Below are 24,604 nucleotides of genomic sequence, written 5' to 3' on the forward strand. Positions count from 1 at the left end.
GCAATGTTTCATAAATTGATAATTTCAAAAGCACTATATTCTTTAAACAGCTTCCAGCTCGAAAACTGGTAATTGGAAGAAATTTATGTTGATATATAATAGGTTGGCGGAAATCCATGTCGAAAATGACTAAAAAAGGGGAAATGACAAAATTTGATAGCTAGACCAAAATTTATGTCTAAAATAAATGATTAATTAGACAAAAACGTTTCAAGTCTAAATGTGTGAAGCTCAAACAAACAGTCGCGACCAACAATAAAATAAAATACAAAGAAAATAAATGTTTAAAATAATGTCAGTCGATAGCTGATACATGAAGATTTGAGATAGTCAAAATATGGTTACCAGCCCGTGTCGAGCGGATTTTAAATTCGTCTACCAGATATTGCTTTTAAAGAATTTTATCCTGATGCATAATTTGTTATTTTATTTTGTTCCTTATGTTCCAATCTTTTTTTTTAACATTTTGGTAAAGCATTCAAACCATATCTGCTATGAGAACGTCATTTCTATTACACTTTTTATTTTGGTTAAATGACTTATCGAAAATCGTACTATCTGTTGCCGCTGACCATGTATCACCGATCATAGATAAGCCTGCTTAGGATACGAACAAAGCGATTCGCGTCGTAGTGAAAGCAAGATTATTCCCCTCTGATTAAATACTAATGGACGGGAACACGATATTCACAAGCCGCTAGATTACTTCGGTGTTGCTTGGAGTGATTCCATTTAATACCATCAAATCACATTAAAATATCACCTTTAGGCTTGGCAAAGTTATTAGCATATCTATAAGTTAAGCACATATCTGCGCCACTGTAAGGTGGGGGAAAGTTGTGGGTTGTTCTTTGAGAGCAAGTCAAGTGGAAGTCCTTTGCGATTTGTCGAATTCTCTAAGAACTTACAAGGCTGACAGGTACTTTGGATACTTTAATCTCCAGCTTAATGTACTAAATGGGAGTAAGGCAATTGAACATAACGACCTACAAATAAATGCAAATCTATTCTTTCTCGTTATTTTCAAACTCGAAGGAGAAGAAATCATGATTCCTTGCAAGATAGCAGTCTTCCTAGTTTCATTAGGCGTCGGAAGGAATCTAGGACAAGAATACAACGTGGGGTCACAGTCTGCACCAAGCAAAAAATCGTCTGTCGAAGCAACACCTCACTTTTTTGCCTCATTGAAAACAAAATTCTCAATTTCTCCAACTAAAACCTTGGCTGAAACCAACTATTCGAGATTTTCACGAATATCAAATAGGGCTTTGCATCGAATGTATTCAAGTGACACACTTGCAACTGCAAGGGATATGGCGAGTTTTACAAGTACGTCGAGAATAAAGGCCTACAAAACTTTTTACTCTACTTCAAAGTCATTGGGTAGTCTTGTGGGAATAACAGTCAAGTGCTTACGTGCTACAGCTTGGCCAACAAGAACTATGAATTTGAGTTTGATGGACATAAACCACCAGGGAAACCACACAAGTGTTACGGTAGACTTTCCACGCGATAAATATGTGGCTCACTGGTTTGAGTTTTATTTAAAGGTAAGCCCGCACCGCGAGAATTAAGGATTCCTTTATAGATTTAACTTTTGGTTTATTCCTCTTTTTAAACCCCGCTACTCATCATAAGTTATCTATATTCAATTTATACCTTACAACAAAATGTGCCATGCGTAATCGTTCATTTCCCCATTATCCGTCTTAGAGTATATATACTTCTTAGAGAAATTCGTAAATAACATAAAGAAAGAAAAAAATAAAATTTTATTAATACTTTCACTGAATAGAATATTTTTTTGTTCTAAAATCGTGAAAAGGTTCTAGTGTGCCCTTAGGGCAAGGCTACGTTGCTTATACTTTCTTTTTTCACTTAACATCCTATTAACTGGTGATAATATCTGACTCGTTAGGTTCTACTTTATGTCAAAACGCGTAATTTAACTTCCGCTACGCCATGGATACGTTCCAAGCGACGTATCCATGGAAATACAGAAACTATACAGAGAAATACAGAAATATCCTCTCCCTCTTATTTCGCCCCCACTTTTTCTTGAGAAAGAGCTTTTGTCTGCTAATAAAGGGGTTGTGCCAAGAGTTTTCCGTGGCCCGTTAGATGTGTCATGTGTAATCGTTCATTTCTCATTATCCGTCTTAGAGTATCTCTTATCTTCAGGTCGGTGGCTGGGTCATGCTTGCTGTTGTCATCATCGGCATCATCACACTAGCCATCACCCACATACTTGGTCAGCGGCAAAACGTGGATGCACCACGTGTGAAGGCCAGGTTTGTCAGCAGAAGGAGCGGTCACTGGGTCTGAGCAGTCTTGGCTTTAAATAAGTACTGCTTGGACAAAGCTCCCAGAACACCAAGAACAGTGAATGACCGCACCCTGGACTGCCCAGTGCTAAAAGTCGCGATACCAGATCCTGTACCACGCGGTTAAACCAAGGCGCGAACACGGGGGTGCACAAGAGGGGTGCGCAGGGTGCGCGCGCACCCTCCCCCGGCGGCCAAAATACCATGCTTTTTCCATGATACCTATGACTGCGTACCCCTCCTCAGCCAATCCTTGGTACGCGCCTGAAACCATCAGTTTTGTAAAAGATATGGCGTCCTTTTAACAGTAAACAGTTAAAAACGAAGAAAATTAGAGAAAGCTTAGAAAAGTTATAAATTTGTGAGATTCTTTGTAGAAAATAAATAAATAAAGAATCTGTATAACGTTGTCGTTTTGGGGGTCTGGTACCGAGGAAATTTAGTTTCTTCGAGGGACCTTCTCAACTAACTAAAGATGGTCACAGTAACTGTTTTTCTCTTTTGCTTACAAGTCATAAAGTTTACGAAGCCCCTGGGGTACGCTCACCTTAAAAATTACAAGAATCATGCAGATTTTCCAAATAAGGAATATATTAGTTTCCTTATATGGAAGTGACCGCAAAAACGAAAATTTTTGGCTGAATTTTCTTGATATGCGTCGTGTACAGCGCGACTGATAAAGTAAGCCTCTAATGAGAAAATGGCATGTGATCTATGGAGATTATCCTGCTATTAGGTTTACGCTGTAACCTTTACAATTTTAGAAAACATCAATGATTCTCGTTGCTTCGGTTCGACGAAATAGCCAGCTTCCCAAATTAACAGTGGTGTTAGCTAGATTGTAGAAAAATCCTAAAAAAACTGCAAAAATATCTATGTACATACGTTACCCTTTCTTCACTCTTGTTAATGAAATTCGTTACGATTAGATACCCTCGTGCACAGCGGCGTAGCCAGGATTTTTAACAGGAGGGGGCCCAAAAGGCCCTTTCAAGGCGTTTTCTCCTGTATTTTAGATGTTTCATACATTTACTGTATTTTTGGCTGCTAAAAGGGAGGGCCCGGCCCCCCTGGGCCATCGCCCTGGATACGCCCAATTTGATTGGGCAAATGAACAATATCCGCACCTCGACACAAAGAACGAGAAGAATAGAGACAAAAGAACTCCTTTGTAGAACACAGATAATAGGAGACAAAGCAGCTGCGTACTTACTCTGACAACCTACAAAACCTTTCAAATCAACCAAACGTTATGACGCCACGCGACCGTGGAAAAATAGATGTTAATTAATCCGGCACAAACTACATTCATTTCAAGCAAACCCGCACAATATGGCGTGTTTACCAGGGCAATTAGGTAAGCGAAAGGCCGAAAGCCGTTATGTCATATATCACGTGACCGTGGGTACATTTCCCCTAGTTCAGCATGAATTATTCGGATTTCACTCAAACTTGCAAAAAAACAGCCTCCACGTCATGAAAAGGATCATGAAGTCGGCAGTCTATGTCACGTGACCGTGGGAAAGTATTCTATATCCACTTGTTCTATACCTAAGCAAACACCAAATGCTGCTCTCTATGGGTGTAGAGGGCATAGACTAGCATGCGGTTATTATATACATAATTTACAGCGCCGGAACCAAAAGTATAAACTTATTTCAAGTCCAGCAGTGGATGGCGGTGTGACAGCCTGTTGTTGACAACAGTTTTGCTTGTAGTTTGCTATTGAAGATCATCTCACCCTTGGGTGAATCCTTGAGTATGTCAGTACACCCTTAATTTGCCTTTCTGACGTTTTGGAGTCGGGCCTTATTTTACGGGCTTGGGGGGCTCAAAAGGAATAAGTAGGTGAATATTTACCACCAGCTCTCGGTTTGAGAGCTGTCATTGCATTAAAAACGCTTTTGGAATAGGTGTATGCAATCAAATGTTTTGAAAGCAGGTGTGTTAAACAAATAAAGCAATAAACAGGGGAAACCCAGCGTGGCGTATCTAGTGGTATCTAGGTTTACAAGAACAGCTCGTTTTTTTCAAATGTGTGCATTCTCCATATATTGGGTCATTGTTGGTAACAAATCTAGAGCAACGGCATTGACGGTTCTGTGCGAAGTTTAAAATTAATAACGCCCTCTGTTTATGATCTGTTGATTAACGCGCGAGCGACCTTTTAAACTAAAACTTTTAAATTAAAATATAGTTTTCGTTATTTGCCCAGCTGCTTGAAATATCCTGGATCTGCCATGACTGACTCTTTTCAAGCCATTGTATTTTCCCTTCTGGTAGAGAAAATAACTGCAAGCAATATAACTAATTTTTGCAAAGTTTGCGTAGTCCCGCTGCGTATCCACAACAATGTTGTAAATCCATGAATTAGATCCACATTAAAACCACTCAAGGAGCAGATGGTCAATCAAATATGAATGTATTTGAGGGTTTGCTGTTCGTAAAGTTATCCCATAAGTCGCACTAGATTAATCGGATAAGGTCAGCAACTAATATGAATTTAACGTACGTTGAAGCGAGATTTAAGAACGTACAAGTCCAATTGGCTTCAAGACCAACTTATCGAGTCGCCATCGAGGTTTTGATGTTTGGACTACTTTATGTTATAGGCTTTGTTGGCAACGCTGTCGTGTTGTGGATCGTCAACAAAAAGAAGAACGAAGGAAAAGCAATCTATCTTTTTATCGGTGCTTTGGCTTTCTCGGATATTCTAATGGTGGTGTTGTCATCAGTTACTTCACTAATGGTTAGGGTACTTGGAAAATGGCCATTTTCTGATACAATCTGTCAATTTCAAGGATTCCTTGTTGTCTTTCTCGCGACCGTATCTCTATTGCTCATGGCCGGTACCGCGGTCAACCGGTATTTCCAAGTCGTGCGTACAAACTTCTATCGACTGATCTTCACCCCAATGCACACAAGGCTCCTAGTTGGTGGAATTTGGGTCCTGGCCTCGATAGCGCCAATTCAATACGTGGCAATCGGCGAGAGGTACATTTTCCATCCTGGGAAATGCTTTTGTTTTCAAGAAAACAGCTTTAAGCCATCTACATTGTTTGTGTCCGTGATCGTTTTTATCCCGATGTGTTTTATAATCGCTTCATATTACAAGGTCTTCAAAACCATTCAAAGTCACAAACATAGAGTGGCTAACATGCAGAACAACGCCGACTCCATCGCAGGACCAAACATCCAGGATGTTAAAGTGACGCGAACTCTCTTTGTGACAGTCGTGGGTTTCCTGTGTTGTTGGACGCCAATTTTGATTATGGACTTGATCGAATTTGCCCGCGGAATATTATTTCTTCCCAGAGAACTTTATATTCTTTACTCTTGGCTTGGATTACTTTCCACAGTTATTAATCCTTTGATATATGGGGTGATGAATCCTATGTTCCGAGAGGAATACAAGAAAATTCTAAGAATAAGATCCACTGGTTGGGTGACAGAAGGTAATCATATTGAAGTAGAGCAAGAGGTACGGTCGAGAAAGGTGGGGTGATTTGTGGCCGGAAAACCGACATATTGAGGTAGTACCAATAACTGCTACTGATGGAAACATCGGGGTGTATGGTAGTCGGAATACACAGGTTGTCTTAATTGAGGTATTACAAGGGATACCAGCTACTGGTCGAGATAATGGGGTCTAGCTGGTCTGAAGACTATACCGAAAAAGATCCAATAGAGTTGGTATTTTTCAAAGGGCAAATGAAAGAAAATAACATTTGACAAAATATAGACAACACCTAAACAAAAACAAAACGTCAAGCCAAAAGAAATAGTACTAATAGTAGAAAATGCGTAAGATATATTAATAGATAGTAATAATAATATTCTTATTTTTATTTGTGAGAATATATCGATATATTCAACATCAGTTCAGCTGCTAAAACAGTAAAACAATCATTTCTCCAAAAGCCTGTCATTTTTTCGTCCTTTTATCCACAACATAACTCTTGGTCCCATTACAAAATACACTGAATGTTTTATGACCCTTCTCACAGGGGGAGTGTAAGGCCGACGACAACATTCTCGTTCTTGGGCCACTCCTAGTTCCAGATCGTTCTACACCATTCTTTGTTCTATATCCTTCTAGATCACTCACCACTTCTTGTTCTAGTACTCGCTAGACCACTCCTCGTACCAGATCCTTCTAGACCACTCGTCGTTCTAGGCCCTTCTAAACCACTCGTCGTTCTAGATCCTTCTAGACCACTCGTCGTTCTAGATCCTTCTAGACCACTCGTCGTTCTAGATCCACCTAGACAACTCGTCGTTCTAGATCCTTCTAGACAACTCGTCGTTCTAGATCCACCTAGACCATTTCTTGTTCTAGATCGTTATAAACCACGCCTTGTTCTAGATCCTTCCAGACCATTTCTCGTTCCTTCTTGACCACTCTCCGTTCCACATCCTCCAAGATCAGTCGTTGATCTATATCCTTCTAGACGAGACCACAGCTCTGCTTTTAGGTCGACGCTCTTTTTAAAGAAATATTCTTAAAACCCTTGACCAAGATCTTTCTAGTCGATTCTAAGACTCTGCTCTTAGGTCGACACTTCTTGTAGAGCATTAGTTATCACAACTTGAACATCCATCTAAACTTTGATGTGTCCGTACTCTACTTCATCAGTGTCAGTTGTAGACTCGCCTTTGAAGCCTCCAGCTGTTCAATCTCTTTACGTAGCTTCAAGACCTCGTTTTCAATTGTGGTAATTCTATACAAAGGAACAAGAGTAAAACAGTGAATTCCTACCGGTATCGACGGACTGCCACCAACACAAGTGCCAATACAAGCACGAACGTTATGACTAAGGGCTTCAGAGAGGTTCCGTCTGCAGATAGTTTTGAGAATTTAAGCTAAAAATACTAAAGAAGGTCAGAATCGAAGGTGAATCGAAGGTAGATGGAACTCAGTTCTAATGGGGGTCTACTGTAATTCATCACATGTGGTACAAGCCTTCTCACCTGACTTGCTTCTCTAGTTTCGCCTTCAACACCTCCAGGTCTGACTGCCTACTGATATCCTCCTGAAGAACGAATATCCTTGTCCTCTGTTCATCAAGACGCTTGACCAGCAATTCCCGCTCATTTTTCCACTCGGCCTCCCTATTTATAGCAGACGAGCATGCCGGTAACCCCTGTCGCACGGCAGTTACGGGTAACGGCGCAGCATTATAATATTTAGGGTTGAGGCTATCTGGATTTTGATCAAGTCTGCTGGGTGTTCCAGTGTTTTGTGTTGGTCTAGAGCTTTCAATAGCTTGCTGGGGAGCCTGTGGTATTTTTTCTGAATAGGGTCTAGAAACATGTTGATCGCTGTGTCCAATTGTCGTTGTAGGTGACCCCATGTTAACGTTCCTTGGGGGTAAACCACTCCCCACACTACCCCTGCTAATAGGTTGTGCCGTCTGTGACACTCCAGTCGGTTGAAAGCCCCTGATTGATTGACCAGGCTTTCTATGGTAGATATTCTCTAAGGGCTGCGGAGAGCCACGTGGCGAGCCCCGTCCACCACCTCCTTGACGCTGCTCGCTGGTAGTACCAAAGACTGGGTGACTTGCAGGCTGTTGAGGAGGTAATATAGGCTGCTCGCTTGTAGTACCAAAGACTGGGTGACTTGCAGGCTGTTGAGGAGGTAATATAGGCTGCTCGCTTGTAGTACCAAAAACTGGGTGACTTGCAGGCTGTTGAGGAGGTAATCCACGCTTCTCGCTTGTAGTACCAAAGACTGGGTGACTTGCAGGCTGTTGAGGAGGTAATCCACGCTGCTCGCTTGTAGTACCAAAGACTGGGTGACTTGCAGGCTGTTGAGGAGGTAATCCACGCTGCTCGCTTGTAGTACCAAAGACTGGGTGACTTCCAGGCTGTTGAGGAGGTAATCCATAACTACGGGACTGAGCAGAAGGTTGCGTGTGGGGCCTAGGCTGTTGATGGGTTGCCACGCTAGTTCTCGCTGGTACAGTGAGTGTTGGCTGTCCTCTGGATATCCCACCCTTGGTAGTGTTGTCCAGGGGTTGCTTCTGTGCCACTGCCATGCCTAAACAGATAAGCAGACTCTGTTATTCAAGGTAATATTTCATAGGTAAACCGTAAATAAGTGGGCTGAAATAAACCTATATAGGGCACTTTTTCCATGGACTGTAGAATCTGAATTAATTCAGATAAACTGATTCTTTTTACTGCCGAATCCGTTGTATCGCAACCCGCGTTTTCAAAACACGATTTGTTTTGGTTTTCTGTTCCGTCAGTAAAACCATTTTGAGTCAATCAGAGCCTCTCTTTGTGCACTTCCCTGGCTATCCTCTGGACAAAAACCAGAAAGTGTTACGACAGAAAGCCAGGCAGCAACTGCACTAGGCGAGAGATGGCAAGAATCTGATTGGCTTAGAATAATTTGACTGGCGGAACAGAAATTCCCAAAAGACAAAAACAAATCGATGATTTGAAAATGCGTCGTCGCGATACAAGAGATTCGACAGTAATCCCGTAAGGGCGAATTATATGTGATAAAATCTTGAAATACCCATCTAAAGATCAACTCTTAAACAATAATTGGATGGGGTTTTAGTGATATCGGGAATAATCGATGTCCAGACAAGCGAAATCAGGCGAGGCCGAAGGCCGGCCACTTGGCGAGATATTGTTCACTCCAGGCACTAAAAACGAATTCAATAACGGTTTTGTTATAAATTGATTCAGTAAAACACACTTTCTCGAAAACAAAATGTATGCCCAATTTACAAAGGACGCCACTTCTCAAAATCGAATCTGCTAGCTGATTATTCACTAGTGAAGACACTCAAATTGCGTGGATCTAAAAAAAGCGCGCGCTCTCGAAATAGTCAACACAACAGGCCCGGGGGGGGGGGGGGGGGGGGGGGGGCTGCAAGCTAAGACGAGCTACCTAAGAGAAAATGGTCCGCTAAATGGATAAACGAACCCCCCCGCTCAAAATCTTGGCTACGGGCCTGCACAACGTATAATAATATACGCAATTCTGAAAGCTTCCCAAAATAAGCCGTTGAAAAATGGATTTTTTTCTCTTGGGAATTTGGTGGAAAAGGCTATTTAGTTTGGTGGTATTTTTTATTATTTTGTTTCAGTTGTACCTTGGCTGGCCATTGCTGGAGAATCCATTGGGGGTGGGGGCATGTAAAAATCACTACCAGCTTGTAGCGGTGATCCCGTCACAATGATTGGCTCGGTTACATCGTGAACACGTGTCTGGTTACTCGTTTCTGATTGGCTAATTGAGGGCAATGCCATTGGTCCGCTCGTTGGCCCGGGCTTTTCCCAATCGCTGCCCGCGCTGCTCTGAGAAAAGCGACGTTCTAAAGAAACAACAATTAGTTCTTGCATCTAATAATAGGTAAGATAAGATAAAAACAAGAGAAACTCTCCGCGGAAAAATGATAGATAGACATGTAAGGTGATTAAAGATAGAAGTCTATGGTAGGCAAAAAGGTGCTTTTAGTGTACTGTACACACATTTAGATAGGGATGTGCCATACTCGTATCAACCGCTGAACCCTCGGGGCATGTGCCTGTAAAGATTATACAAATTTTCTTTCACCGTTATGTCATATCTTGAGTATTCTAAAACCTGCGTTTACAGGGTGGGGTCCGAAAGGCGCTCGCCGCAGTCTCTTTTTAATAAAATGAACTAGAACTCGCTATGGCAGGCAAAAATGGCATTTTCTTCGGGGTGCGAAAATATGAGGACAGAAATCACAGGCCTCAACATGCCTGGTTTTACAAGTTTTGCTGTATTAATGACGTACCTGTTGTTCTGTCTGATAACTTGTCCAGGCCATTCGACACTAGGCTGGTTTGTGAGGTGATGGAATTTTCCCTATGTGATCTCAACAACTCAGCTATCTCAAGATTGATACTTGAGCCATCACTGTCAAACACTTCTAGCTCACAGATGTCAGGGAACCAATTCACAACTGAAGCTTCTAGCGTCTAAACTCAGAAGGAAAAAAAGCAGTAGTTTAGCACACTGACAGATATCAGGTACCAATTTACAACGCAGGCTTATAGCGTTTCGATTCAGAAGAACAACAATAACAAAAACAAAACAGTAGGTTAAAACACTGACAGATATCAGGGGACCAATTTTCTAACCCTACCAAATGTAGGATTAGAAGGAAAGCGCAAAAACACATTAATTCCATACCACATTAAACCAGCCGGCGAAAAAACTTCTATGAGCTCAAAATACTCAAAAATTAGTCTAAGGGATAGATACTATGGAAATATGCATCCAACCAAAGTGATAGAAACCACTGCACATGAAATCAAATAATATATAATTCCCTAGCCTAAAGGTTGTACTCGAGTACTTGAGATTCTTGCTGTCCTGATAAATAACGAAATAAGATGACTGACAAAAAATCAATCGTTATTTAAAAAACCTAGGTGTCCCACCAAAAAAACTACTACAAAATGACCCAATTTAGTGAAGCAAAAAAGTTGTAGTAAAGTCAGAGTTTTAATATATTGTATAGATTTAGGCACTACCTAAAAGCGGAGCCAGCAATTTTTTTTTTACTCTAAATTATAGGTATGTCCCCCATCAACACCCCCCCTCCCCCCCAAAACCCCTACGAAGACCAAACTTCAGCGAGGGACACACATAGAGACAGGATTCTACACTTTAATTATGCTTCAGGTATCTCACCTTCCCCCAAATCAACCCTATCTAAAATGCTTATAACTTTTACTATTCCTATTATTATAAAATTATCTTCTCCCAGCCCCCTAGAAAATACCCAGAACAATTACGCTATTATATACACCTATTTCAATAAACGTTGTCAGTGCAAATGGCGAATGGCAATAGGCTGCTTATAGGTATAATCACTGCTTATAGGTATAATTTTTTGTAAGAATAAAGACCATAAGTAATATAATCACAAAAATTTTCCACATGTCACTACATTCAGTAGAAATTTGACGAGTTCCGTGGTATTTTTTGATAGAAGAACTGCCATTTGACAATGGCCATTTGCACTGACAACGTTATTTGAGATAGGTGTATATCCCTATGATAGGAACATGAAATACTAGACGACAGGTAACAATAACCTAAACAATATGACAACCCGTCCTGTAACAGTAGTTTTTATTTACATTACTTAAGGATTCTATTTGCATAAAAAGAGGGATTTGAGCTCTTATGTAGAGTTGTGAAATTATATATAAAAAGAGGGATTTGAGCTCTTATGTAGAGTTGTGAAATTATATATAAAAAGAGGGATTTGAGCTCTTCTGTAGAGTTGTGAAATTATATATCGCTCTCAAGCTCTGACTGAGTTTATGCAGTCAATGCTATAGCAGATGGTGCTCAGCATAATTTCGGGTTGCCTTAAAGCAAGGGGGATGTTAGGTTATAAAAACGGACCCAAGTGCTGTGGCTGGCTGGTTGATAGTTGGTATATAGAGACTAAAATTTCATACCCTAAGACCTAGGTTGACTAGCCTGCAGCTACTTGCAACTAAATCAATAGAATGACTGGACTATACACGTCTAAACAAATGTGGTAATCATGGAAGGCAGTCATAATATTGAACGCCATGGTAACCCACCTTAAACCGATGTTTGATTAGCGCCTCCATGCCTTGCCTCCTCCCTGGTTCTTCAGGGAAGTGCTTTAAACCAGCGAGGGTTCCATATCTGACCTGCGCTTGGTAGCTTGCCAAGGAGTTGTTGATTCGAAGGAGCTTATTTACATGCACTTTCTTCATACAGCCTAAGTCGATCAAGAGGACATCTGCCTGCAGAGGATAAATTTACGTCTAAGTCAGCCATAGCCTGCATCGGCAGAAAGCTCAGGAAAATAAAGGCTGCCCTGTTGTCTCGTGTAATGAGCATGGAGCACAAGGAGCTGTTCACCACAGGAGTGTCTGTGTAGTTTTTCTGATTCTAGTCTGCATAGCGGCGCTAAGGGGAGGGGGAAGGGGTCCTTGGGCGGGAGAAAAAAAAAGCAGAGCAAGAGGCCGGGGAGATTAACAGTTCTTCTGTGACTGAGTCAGCCAAACCTTTGTTACTGTTTTTATGCAGATGCACCAGCTAATTTGGGCTATTTGGGCTTGTTGGGATCAAGGTAGAAAAAGTCTTGAAAAATCTACCAAGAAGGCACTATTAAAAAACAAAATCTAAAAAAAATGTATATTTCCTTTCCATCCAGCTTACCCAAGATAGCATGGTAGAATGTGTAGATTGAGAGCTTTTGTTATGCGACCCGTCATCTGTGTCTGTTTTGTAAGGGAACTACTTGCACTGATTGGGCAGTGGATTGTATTTGTCAACTGGCTTTTGTTCGTTTTATCGGTTACAGACCACCCAAAGATATTGGATATGTGCAGGTTAGGCAGGAAGTGCCGACAAGAGAGGCATCAAGTGCATCGGGTGCCTTGGAGAGGCAAAAAATAAATAAATAAAGGGGAGTGAAACTGTGGTGGGCTTGATGGCTCTAAGCCAATCAGAGCTGCAGTTTTGGAGGTGTGTCTTCTCCCTATGCGTGTGATAGTTTCCTAGAAGATATTTGACTGAAATAAGGGATCTAAAGTTAACTGTGAGGAGAAACACGAGGTATACAATTCCATTACAAATAAGCTTAGCCACGACAAGAAATATTCCACCAAGATGGACCACACAAAGCAATTTAACGGATACTTTCTGTCGCCCTCCTTCACTCTTATTCTTCGTTTCTTGTGTCAGGGAGAGCTAGATGTAGTACTTGACGGACTGCCACTAAACTAGGAATAGCGATGACTAAAACGATGTCCAACCTTCCGCACTCATTGCAAAATACTCGGAATGCTTCATCTACATCAAGTTAATTTCCAGGCAAAGAGGCAAATGTATTCAATATTCTTTAAGGAATTAAAGCTGATTACTGAATCGCCAAATTAGAAACCAAAATACAACGCAATGTAGGACACTCAAATTGGGAGAGCGCGTAATAAGGAGATAAAAATCCCACTGATAAAAGTCAACAAAACTTCCAGAATGCGAAAGAGAAAAAATCACACTCATGAAGGTTCGAAAGACTTTACATAGTTGAGAGAGGTTATGGTATTACTGAGGATAATACTGACATAGCTTGATAGCAATTTCTGTTCCGATCATTACATCACAACATACCAGAGTTACAGTTTCACTCAGGGGATTCATTAGGCCCCGGTTGCCGGCGGAAGCGGCGGCTATTTTCCACCGAGCGCCGGCTACTTATTAAAAAAAAAAAAGGTTTGAACTAAGAAGATAAAATGACTTCCACCCCTTACTTATCAATCTCCACTGCCTACTCTGAAAGTTAATGAAAGCCCTGTCACTCCCCGTCATTTCTACTATAACTCTCTGTCTTGTCCATTATACGAACAAAGACCCTGTTGACAGACATAATCCGAGCCTGTGCCCCCAACAGCGCAAGTGATAACTCCCCTTACAAAACAAACAAACGTGATGCGTTGCATAAAGAAGTGGTTTATTTTTCGTAAGAGTCGTAGTCGCGTGTAAATTAAAAAACATTCTGTCGTGCTCCCTTGCCTTACCTGGATCACTGGAAACATCATGCCATTATGGAATCCACCCTGAAGCCCCACTATCTTGACACGTGCCCTTTCTCCACCAGGAAGTAGCAAGCATGCGAGGGAACCCACTTGAGGAAACAGCTGCAAACAAAGAGCAATTCAATCTAAAACCCAGAGCAAACATGACCAACATCTAGCCACCAGACAACAAAAATGGTGGCCAGCTACATGACAGCGCCTTCTATTGGCAGTAGCTGATCGAGTCAGATTCAAAAGGTGGTCGAATTTATGACAAGTCGTCCGAAAGTACAGGCATCATTTTACTTAAAGGACAGTTTTATTAGAACCCAAGGAGCCAACTCTGGATATGCCACTGCTCAGCATGATGTACAGACAGCGCTAGCATTGCTGGTGGTTGTCTTTGCCAGAGGTGCTAGAACCGTTTACACAAGGCTTAACTTTTTTTGCCATCCCAACTTATAATCAAGACTTAATCATAATCAGAACAAGATTCATGAGATCTCATGGTATAGCTTCAGCTGTATTTCTTTAAAAAAAATTGAAACTTGACTGACGATACTTTTGGGGTAAATTCGCCAAATATATAGTTTGCTTTGCCAATTTTTGAAAGCTCTCAAACCTTGCATGGCTGGTCAACAGCCGCGGGAGACTAACATAAACTAGAGGGTATACCATTTTGCATTTGCGACCTTTTTTTCCTTACAATAGAACATCTGTAGGTATATCTTCCTCATGTAGCTCTTCCATTTGATGTTGGTAGACCTCTTATCATACTCACCTGCTCTGTGAGGGGGATAGCTTTCAACTCCTTGTTTATTTGCTCAAGCTCTCTCTTTGCAGGTTCACTCACTTCTTGATATAGAAATTTCTCAATGCCATAAACCTGGTAAAAATGAAAAAAAAAGAAAACGATGGGACTTAAAGCTACAAGGATTTCACTTGTCAATGTGTTCCCCTAGCTCTTTGTTAATCAAAACCATTCACTAAAAAATGAACCTCGGGTATTTTTACTTCCTACACCATAATAACTGTCTATCGATGTCGTTCCAGTTGATTTGCTTAAACTCTCTAATTTCATACCAGGCCCGTAGCCAGGATTTGTGGTATACCAAATTTCTGGTATACCTCTCCCCTCGTCTTATTGCATTAGGCAATAAATACTTCAAATAAATACAATCTTGTATTTAAAATATATTTTAAAGATCCCTATTAATAGGGAGGGGGGGGGGGTTAGTCCGAACCTGTTTATAGAGTGGCTACAGGCCTACATACCCAACCTAGCAATGTCATAATACCCAAATAGCCTACCCCTCCAAACAATTTCACACATACCTAGTACCCCCCCACCTAGCAATGTCATAATACCCAAATAGCCTACCCCTCCAAACAATTTCACACATACCTAGTACCCCCCACCTAGCAATGTCATAATACCCAAATAGCCTACCCCTCCAAACAATTTCACACATACCTAGTACCCCCCCACCTAGCAATGTCATAATACCCAAATAGCCTACCCCTCCAAACAATTTCACACATACCTAGTACCCCCCACCTAGCAATGTCATAATACCCAGATAACCTACCCCTCCAAACAATTTCACACATACCTAGTACCCCCCCACCTAGCAATGTCATAATACCCAGATAGCCTACCCCTCCAAACAATTTCACACATACCCAGTACCCCCTTCCCCACCTAGCAATGTCATAATACCCAGATAGCCTACCCCTCCAAACAATTTCAAACATACCCAGTACCCCCCCCCCTCCCCACACACACACACACACCTAGCAATAGAGAGCTTAAGCAAGTCAACACGAACGGCATCAAAAACGGCGCTCGCGGTCACGAATTGCTGAAAAACGGCGTTGACGTCCCTGACAGGAAATCTAGAACGGCATTTTCCCTATTTTAACGTTCTACGCGAGCGGTCACGGACGTCAACACCGTTTTTCCAACAATTCGTCAGAGCGCGTGCCGTTTTTGATGCCGGTCGTGTTGACTTGCTTAAGCTCTCTAATGTCATAATACCCAGATGGCCTACCCCTTCAAACAATTTCACACATACCCAGTACCCCCCCACCTAGCAATGTCATAATACCCAGATAGCCTACCCCTCCAAACAATTTCACACATACCCAGTACCCCCCTCCCCACCTAGCAATGTCATAATACCCAGATAGCCTACCCCTCCAAACAATTTCAAACATAGCCAGTACCCCCCACCTAGCAATGTCATAATACCCTGTTATTCTACCCCTCCAAACAATTTCACACATACCCAGTACCCCCCCCTAGTAATGTCATAATATCCAGATAGCCTACCCCTCCAAACAATTTCACACATACCCAGTACCCCCCCACCTAGCAATGTCATAATACCCAGATAGCCTACCCCTCCAAACAATTTCACACATACCCAGTACCCCCCCACCTAGCAATGTCATAATACCCAGATAGCCTACCCCTCCAAACAATTTCATACATACCCAGTACCCCCCCACCTAGCAATGTCATAATACCCAGATAGCCTACCCCTCCAAACAATTTCACACATACCCAGTACCCCCCAAGTAATGTCATAATACCCAAATAGCCTACCCCTCCAAACAATTTCACACATACCCAGTACCCCCCCACCTAGCAATGTCATAATACCCAGATAGCCTACCCCTCCAAACAATTTCACACATACCCAGTACCCCCCACCTAGCAATGTCATAATACCAGATAGCCTACCCCTCCAAACAATTTCACACATACCCAGTACCCCCCTAGTAATGTCATAATACCCAAATAGCCTACCCCTCCAAACAATTTCACACATACCCAGTACCCCCCCCCCAGTAATGTCATAATACCCAAATAGCCTACCCCCCACCCCCCTTTCAACCTAGTAATGTCATGCATACCCAAGTAATGCTGATTTGTGTCATGTTCGTCCTCTTAAACATGCTTTTTGATATCTTGACTCCTTGGGCAAACCCTCTAGACTCCATCAGGGTATTTATACACTGGCCGTCCACAAAGATATCTACCTCAAGTATATGGGGCTAAAGACAGAAAGCATAACTATTACACATATGTTGATAAAATGGTTGTGTATAGTCTGCCTGTGTCACCATATCATATCCCCAGAACTTGGCTTTGAAGACATAAAAAGCTGAACACTACACATAACAGGATGAAGTAGATGGTTGTTTATGAAAGCTCTCAAAGATTCAGTCCCAGCATAAGCAGAACTTTTACACCTGAGGATTGAGTAGATAGCTGCCTATAGTCAGTCCCCAAAGATTTCACCTCCAGTTCTATATATAGAAATCCTTAGCATATTAGGATTATTATTCAAGGGATTGATCTAGAATGGCTGATTTAAAAAAATACTGTGCACAGTTCTATAAATTTCTTCTTAATTTTTGGTCAAAACGAGAGGGTGGGGGAGGAAAATGAGATCGTCAATTGTTTTACACACCAGATTGAGTGTGGTGTTCTTGTGTTTCCTTGCCATGCAAGCCTTGTTGCAAATTAGTCGACTTAGCTCTACTCCACCATCACTCAAGTTTTTGCCTGGTGGGCAGGCTGGCTCAAGACCTGCGAGACGAACAGGGAGAGCTTGGGGAGGGAGAGACCAGAAGGACTTGTCAAGGAGGGTGAAGTCTTGCACTGACACCCATTCAGAGTTGCCATAATCAGCGTAAAGAACCTTGGCGCGCTGCCTGTCAGGCGACATATCAAGTACAAAGCACCTGTGGAAGGAAAACGATAAGCTCAATAAATGCAGGGAGTAACCAATCACTGCATTTATTCTAAAATAAATTTAATTTGAATTAAAAATCAAGTGATATATCTGACGATGAATTTTACACCCTCATGTACCTCAAATCTTTCAAGCATTTTTCACCAAAAAAGAGCTAATGCTTGAAAAAAAATTACTCTGGTTTCAGAGAAGCATACAACATAAAATTTCGACCCTCTATTGATAAAAGAGCTGATGCTTGAAACATAAAAAAAATTACTCTGGTTTCAGAGAAGCATACAACATAAAATTCCGACCCTCTATTGATTGAGCTATTTGCCCGCTACAGAGCAATGTTTTACCTACCTGTACCAAAGGTTATCATCACTAAATTTAGCAGCCCCTAAGCAATATTTGTCTGCTTGTCCTGGCTTCACTTCAATACGCTGCAACTCCTCTCGTAACTTCTCCAATTTGTCCCAGTTACCACTCTAAAAAAGTATTAAACAATGTAGTTGCATTTGCCTTAAAGCAATTTGGCAAGAAATGTTCAGTCCATTTTACACACATTTTTAAATTGGTAGGCTGTTAAAATGGTGTTAGTAGAAATAGGCTCTGTTAGTAAGATGTACTATTCATGTTTTTTTTTTTTGGGGGGGGGGATTGTAATGTAATTTAAAAAAGTCATAGAACCAAAACAATTTATTACAACAAACAAGCAATTCCTTCTCACCCCATCAGATACGATGACCCAAAAGTGGCAACTGTCAACAATTTCTGTGACCAGCACATTTATCTCATTGGGGAAATTTTCAAAAGTTCTAAATCCTTTTTGACCACTTGTCTTCAACATAATGTCCATCTCATCTACAGTCAGCAAAACTTTAGCTTCAACATCTTCATTCTGAATTACATAAGATGTCTCAGGTATCTGGTTGCCAGGTAACCCTTGGTGGCTAGGGGTAACTGTATTCAATGCTGGGTTGGAGTCCCTGCTACCATTGCCTGAAATATATCCAGCGTCGCCAAAACTTGAGGACGAACTGTTGGAATTTTTCCTTGCTTTATCTGAAAATTAAACAAAAGTATTCAAAAAGCAGACATAGATGACAAATTGCAAACACAAGCAAAAAATAAAAATTTTTGTTGCTCTCTTGATCACCAGCATTCTTCCTTAACAACAGTTAAGTTAGGCAGCCCTAATATTTTTCCCTATCCATAAGAAAACCCTTTGGAAAAAGTTTGCAAATCAATCATATCTTATTCAGGGAAAAAGAATAGGAGGAACATGCAGGAAAAAAAGTATAACTATTTTTGTAGTAAAATAATGATAATCTCTTAATTCTTAAATGTGGTATTTCTTGTTCACTAGCCAGAATTTTTGAGAATTTATAAAAATACAATGTCGTTCTTATAGCATTTGGTGGTGAATCCTGAAGAGGACTTGAAAAACTGGTAAGCATGTATATTAAAGAATGTCAGACAGCCTCTACTTTGTTATGTAACTATCCACGATCCACAAAGTCTGGTGCTCAGTTAACAATAATTGATTAAAAGTATCCTAGTTGCTTGTATGAATTAGCTGATGAAAATGGATGCTTTGTGTGACACAGCTACTTGATGGAATTAGAAGATAGAAATTTATCCTTTGTGAATTTTCGTTCTTGGACGCAATACTGTTCCGTTTCGTACCATTGGAACCTTATCGAGATTCGAAACATTCTCGCTGCGGAGAGATAAGTTGTCGAAAGTTGGAAAAACGTTGCTGTGTTTGGGTAACATTTTTGAATATCAAAACGTTCACGAACTTTAGTAAGTAACTTAAGTATTCGTGGGTTTCGGGTGATCGTGAATTAATCTAATTTAAAAATACTTTTACTTGAACAGCAGCAAATTGAGCTCGATCTCTGAAGATGACATCCCTCATCATGAAAAAAAGGGGTCAGACTGATTCAAAACAGAATCGTCGATTGTTGAATTTGGCACCTCAAGATGGAGTCAAACAAATTTCTAAGCACGAGACGAAATGCTCGGTTTTTTGTATATGAATGCTAGTTAGAATGATTTGACACGAACCAACGATGTGCACTAAGTAAAAAAAAAAAATCAATAACAATTAGCTAACCTACCAACAATGCACAAGTATTTACCCAATAGCGTGAAATTGTTCACTTCGTTATTCGAAAATGGCGGAAAACTTGCAGAGATTGAATAGACGTACCACGTGATTCCACACGTTATACCGCACAGGTAGCCCGGCAAAACTAATTCACAAACTTAGCTTTCGCACCGAGTGCAAAACGATGAACGTAGTAGACGGAAAAAACGATAGAATTTAAAAGAAAACTTTGACTTGCAGAAAAACGGAAACAAAGTGTTCAACACCTAATATAGTGGATCTATGCGGACAGCAACCTCGCAACCATTCCGTGCAATAGCCCCACTCGCAGTCTTTGATATTTAGGTGCCGACAAGAATCCTTCGCGATTTCCGTATCGAGGGGACAGTGATGTAATCGCGATTTTTCCGTGCCGTGTGACAGTAGGGTTATCTCTGCGTGCATCGAGGTAAAAGTACCGTGATCTTTCCGTAACGTGTGTCAACTTTAATTGCTGTAATCGCATTCATTTCTATGTACTGTCGTGCAGACAGAACTCCAGCTCTCGAAAGACGATAATATGTTGACAAAAAACGCAGGAACAGGACCTCGAAACAGCATCGCAAGCACCAATGTGCGCATTTTCCACCCCAAAATAACGATGATATAGACTTTTGAGCAATGGCCATAATAAAGTACAGATCACTTTATTGACAATTTTACGGCTGCAGACGGGTGCGTGAGGATGTGGGTGAAGTTGAGTCTCTTAAAAAAAAGAAATGGCGGAAAGAGTAGCCTGTTATGGATAAAAATAGAGTACAGCGTCAACATCGGCCATTCTTGGCACCAACTTGCTAAGCTGACAAAAAGACAATGTTGGCAAACTTCTACACAACAGCTCCTGACACATGCTCGAAGATCCAGCATACTTTGCGTTCGAAGATCCAGCATACTTTGCGGGCGCTCCCAAAGGTCCGCAAAGTACGCTGAACCTTCGAGCATGCTCCTGACATGATGTAGAAATCACGCCAACATTGCTGGGCCGGCTGTCTTCACCGGGAATGTTTGCGCTGATTGCATGGGGTTTAAAAGACTAAACAAAGTGGACGAGGGGGATTATTATTCTGCCTTTATAGCGACTGTGTAGACAAAGCACTTGAGCAAGGGGAAAGGGCAACAATTTCTATTGCTTCCTGGTGAAAGGGCTATAATGGGCACCAAATAACGGGCGTATGTCACATTGATTGTGATGTGGCAACGTGTTGAGTTCTAGGATGAGTTTCGTTGTTGTCTATAGTCGTAAATCATAAGGACCCTAATGTACCAAAACGACTAAAAATAAACAACATACACACCAGTCAATAAAATTTCTTTCACATCACTTCTTGTAGGGACAGTTGGCTGAGCTACTGTGGTGCCCAGTGAACTGAAGCCTGTGGCCTGGTCTTGCCTTGGAGACTGGGGACTAATTGGTGCAGAGCTTTCAGTCCAGGGCTCAACTGTCAGTAAGATCTTGTTGTAAAAGTATGGCTTGTGTTGAAGAACACCTATTACATTTTCCACCGTGTCAAACCCGAGTATGGCATAGCTGTTGGAGTTGATTAAAAAAAAAAATGATTTGATAAAAAAATGTTTAACAAAAAAAAGTTTAACGAAACAAAAACCGTTATAATGTCACCTGTCATATTTTTCTATCTTCGTAGCGGATCCATGGGCAGAGAAGATTTGATACAGCTCAACCTGAAATGATTTATAATACACATAATAAAGCTTAACCTGTTTCTAAGCGGTTTATTTGAGGCCAAATGCACCCAGTTAGCTCAGTGAGTTCACCTCTACGAGCTCAAATAATGTAGAAAATGTTTCCGACCTTTGCAGTATTATTGATGTAGAATTTTAGTTTACATGTAGAGCCAAATTTACCCTTAAATTCAAGATGGCAGCCAATGAGTCAATTGGTGAATTATTTTCACACAAAAAATACCACCCAAAAGAAGGTTAAAAAAGCTCTGCAAAATAACACATATAATAAAGCTCCTTTAAAAGTTGACCACAACTGTAACGATTTTGATTTCTACTCACAAAGAAATTAAACATAAGGCATTTAATGCAGGAAAAGTGATCAAAGGCATCAAACTGATTAACAGAAAAAGTTGAATTATATAGCAATGCTTGTATATTATATTTGATGCAATTTCTCATTAACTTTTAATCAATTTTCACAAAAAGACAGCATAACCACATACCTCTGTTATCCCTTTTATAGGTTTCGCAAATCTAACAATAACAGTAAAGCACTTTGGGTCATTGCTGTTTGAAGATTGTATACCAGAGATTTCCACTTTTTTAAGCTCCTTGACTACTTTTTGCTGAAAATACATAAACATGCCTTACATTAGGAAACAGCAGGCAGGGTTCAATTTCAGCAGGTACTCTCTTTACCCTTGGCATGGCTGTCAAATGGCACTAAGCCATAGCCAGGTTTTGGGGCAAGGGCAGAGGGATGTTTTTACTTATTCCATGCCAGACAGTTAAAATATAGCTTTTGTCAGTCATACATTTTTCTATTTGAGTACAGTACATCTCACAGTCAAATAAGTGTGGAATATACAAGGAAAGGGGGATTGGGGCTAAGCACCTTGGTCTACAGGCTACAGGCCTGTGGCAATTAGGAATTCAACATTATTTGCCCACCATATTCGCTTTGGATGTGTTGAATAAACTACTTGGCTGGGCTGTGGTCTGTGGTGCTTGCTTTTGTGTAGCTGGTTTTAACCTCAGTTGGGATCCCCTGATCACATAGCCATCCATTTCCAGTAAAGCAGACACAGCAGCATCATGCTCAGAATATTTGGCAAACGCAAATTTCCTTTCATAAGCAAGCAAAATGGCCACATTAACAATTTACTGCATTTGTGTAGAGCTAGATAATATAACTGCAGTAAAATATGCTGCTAATATTCAATTTTATAGTTAAACCACTATCAAGTGGATACCCATGGATAGCAAACAGAGATTTTTATAGCAACCCCAAATTGATTTTGGTTCAATAAAAAAAATATAAAAACACAACCTTTGTCTCACAACAAAAAACTTCTAGTGTAAACAGGCCTTTATTTGTTGGGCATTTAAAGGTCTCTCTCTATAAAATATACAAACATTCAATACAATTTTTTTCTATATTTCTAGAATTGATAAGACATCATGAACTGACCAACAGTATGGCCCTCTTGATATTTTAGATTGGAGCCAAAAGAAATATGTCATCCATCCAAAGTTTCCTTTGTAAAAAAATAATGATCACTAACCTGCTTGTCTCCAATTGAACTATCTTTGCCTCTTTTAGTGTTCCAAACTTGGAAAAGAGTCCTTTTATATCCTCCTAAAATATAGAAGTAGACGATCAGGGATAGAGTACTATAGACCTAGCTTTTTGCTAAAAGGCACTGTGTCGTTTAAATTCTATGTTCCAGCATGCCTGTACAGATCACATTGTTTTTTCTACAGCCTGTCTGTAGTTTTTCTTACAAGATAACTAATTCATCATGAAAACTGAGTGCCATACTACTAAAAAACACACAAGAGAAAATTGGAGTACATAAACCTTTGATTAAATTCAATAGTTTTTACAGAACTTTGAAGATCAAACTTTAAGTCTGAATTTCAAAGGATTGGTGACTACGATGAAGGTTAGTATGGACAAGGTTAATTCTAATTAAAAAAAACAAAAAGCTTTATGGGAACTTCAAAAGTGTATAGCTCTTGTAAAACCTAGGATTGAATAGAAAGCAGTCATCTAATATCTACCAGAGGAACCTAATAGTGGTGGTTGTTTAAAAGCTTATTATTATTGAAATCAGCTTGCAGTGGTGGAAGTGGGGGACAGAAAGGTGAAGTGAACAATCACTGGGTATCGGATATTTCAGGCTATTTTCAGGATATTTGATAATAAGGGTCAAATACTACAGATGGTGTCGCAGAAGAGATACATAAAATATAGTCAGATGTGAGGGGGGTGAGGTGAAGTGAAGTGAACAATCTCAGAGCACCTGATAATTCAGGCTTTTTCATGGCAGAACTACAAAACAAACCATACCTCTGTAAAAGGCTCTGGCAGATTGGATATAAGCACCCCATACCAGCCTTTAGCGTTGGGGGAAATCTGGATCCCAGAGGAACAATCTACAGTTACTTTAAGTGATTTCGTGCTAATATTTACTGATCTTTGTGAATTCACCAGACTGTTCGACGTTTTGCCACCTTTAGCACCGGATTTCTTGCTATTAGTAGTGTTGTTTTCTTTCTTTTCCCATTGCGACGGTGGTCTAGGAGGCAATCCGGTTGACTTTTTGGAAGCTTTCTTAGCGTGGTCCGACGCATAAACATCCTTTTGCGCAACCCCAAATACTAAATTCTCGCAATGTTTAGGTGAATAGTTAACCCTGGCAACATCAGGGATGGCTAAAAGAAACTCGTAGAGGCTTTGGTAACCCAGTTCTTGGAAATTCAAGCTAGATTCGCCTGTGTATGTTTTGTACTCAGATATGAACCGAGTCTGTTTAACGCCATTTTTCGCGGATAATAGTAGAGCCCGGATAAACTGTTTCAGCGATTCTGGGACCTCCTTAGACATACTGAGTCTTTTTCGTCGCTTTCTTACATCGTTAGGGCGAGAATGATGGTGAAAAATGGCGTAAATAACGATGTTTGGGTGATATTTGTCAAGTATGTCCTCAGCTGTCGTACACACGTGCACTCAGCTCGCGGGCGCATATTCAGCATCAACACAACTCGTTACCAGACTTCGCTGAAAATAAAAGGGGGTGGTGAGGGGAAAGGGGGGAATCCTATTTATTATTAATATTTTTTTCTTTTCT

The 24,604-nt window shown here is 40.7% G+C and overlaps 3 protein-coding genes across 4 annotated transcripts; 2 read left to right on the top strand and 1 right to left on the bottom strand.

The window, feature by feature from the left end:
* Window positions 1-588: 588 nt before the first annotated feature.
* LOC116614847 lies at window positions 589-2,726 on the top strand. Its single transcript, XM_032376357.2, has 2 exons — window positions 589-1,550; window positions 2,182-2,726. The coding sequence occupies exons 1-2, from the start codon at window positions 1,047-1,049 to the stop codon at window positions 2,323-2,325; spliced, it is 648 nt and encodes a 215-aa protein (XP_032232248.2). The 5' UTR covers window positions 589-1,046; the 3' UTR covers window positions 2,326-2,726.
* Window positions 2,727-4,025: 1,299 nt separating this feature from the next.
* LOC5507641 (melatonin receptor type 1A) lies at window positions 4,026-6,244 on the top strand. The gene has a single exon (XM_001628226.3). The coding sequence runs from the start codon at window positions 4,822-4,824 to the stop codon at window positions 5,827-5,829; it is 1,008 nt and encodes a 335-aa protein (XP_001628276.3). The 5' UTR covers window positions 4,026-4,821; the 3' UTR covers window positions 5,830-6,244.
* On the bottom strand, window positions 6,153-24,517 carry LOC116614836. 2 transcript variants are annotated; one of them, XM_048728251.1, is made up of 18 exons: window positions 23,824-24,517; window positions 23,036-23,109; window positions 22,422-22,596; window positions 21,974-22,096; window positions 21,406-21,467; window positions 21,083-21,315; window positions 18,363-18,697; window positions 17,996-18,120; window positions 17,366-17,639; window positions 16,806-16,946; window positions 14,668-14,772; window positions 13,890-14,009; window positions 11,922-12,110; window positions 10,112-10,295; window positions 9,440-9,661; window positions 8,173-8,367; window positions 7,296-8,112; window positions 6,153-7,045 (listed from the first exon to the last, which is right to left on the bottom strand). In XM_048728251.1, the coding sequence occupies exons 1-18, from the start codon at window positions 24,358-24,360 to the stop codon at window positions 6,949-6,951; spliced, it is 4,008 nt and encodes a 1,335-aa protein (XP_048584208.1). In that variant the 5' UTR covers window positions 24,361-24,517; the 3' UTR covers window positions 6,153-6,948. The 2 variants fall into 2 exon arrangements, with proteins under 2 accessions (XP_048584208.1, XP_032232202.2); XM_032376311.2 differs by having other exon boundaries at window positions 7,296-8,367.
* Window positions 24,518-24,604: the final 87 nt, after the last annotated feature.

The sequence above is a fragment of the Nematostella vectensis genome, chromosome 5 (assembly GCF_932526225.1).
Source record: "Nematostella vectensis chromosome 5, jaNemVect1.1, whole genome shotgun sequence".
NCBI classification, from domain to species: domain Eukaryota; kingdom Metazoa; phylum Cnidaria; class Anthozoa; order Actiniaria; family Edwardsiidae; genus Nematostella; species Nematostella vectensis.

Coding starts and splice junctions, on each gene's coding strand:
- LOC116614847 (XM_032376357.2), top strand. CDS start 1,047: ATGATTCCTTGCAAGATAGCAGTCTTCCTAGTTTCATTAGGCGTCGGA. Junction 1,551..2,181: donor GGTTTGAGTTTTATTTAAAG/GTAAGCCCGCAC, acceptor TCTTATCTTCAG/GTCGGTGGCTGGGTCATGCT.
- LOC5507641 (XM_001628226.3), top strand. CDS start 4,822: ATGAATTTAACGTACGTTGAAGCGAGATTTAAGAACGTACAAGTCCAA.
- LOC116614836 (XM_032376311.2), bottom strand. CDS start 24,360: ATGTCTAAGGAGGTCCCAGAATCGCTGAAACAGTTTATCCGGGCTCTA. Junction 22,597..23,035: donor GTTCAATTGGAGACAAGCAG/GTTAGTGATCAT, acceptor TGCTTATGAAAG/GAAATTTGCGTTTGCCAAAT. Junction 18,121..18,362: donor GGGTCATCGTATCTGATGGG/GTGAGAAGGAAT, acceptor ATACTTTTTTAG/AGTGGTAACTGGGACAAATT.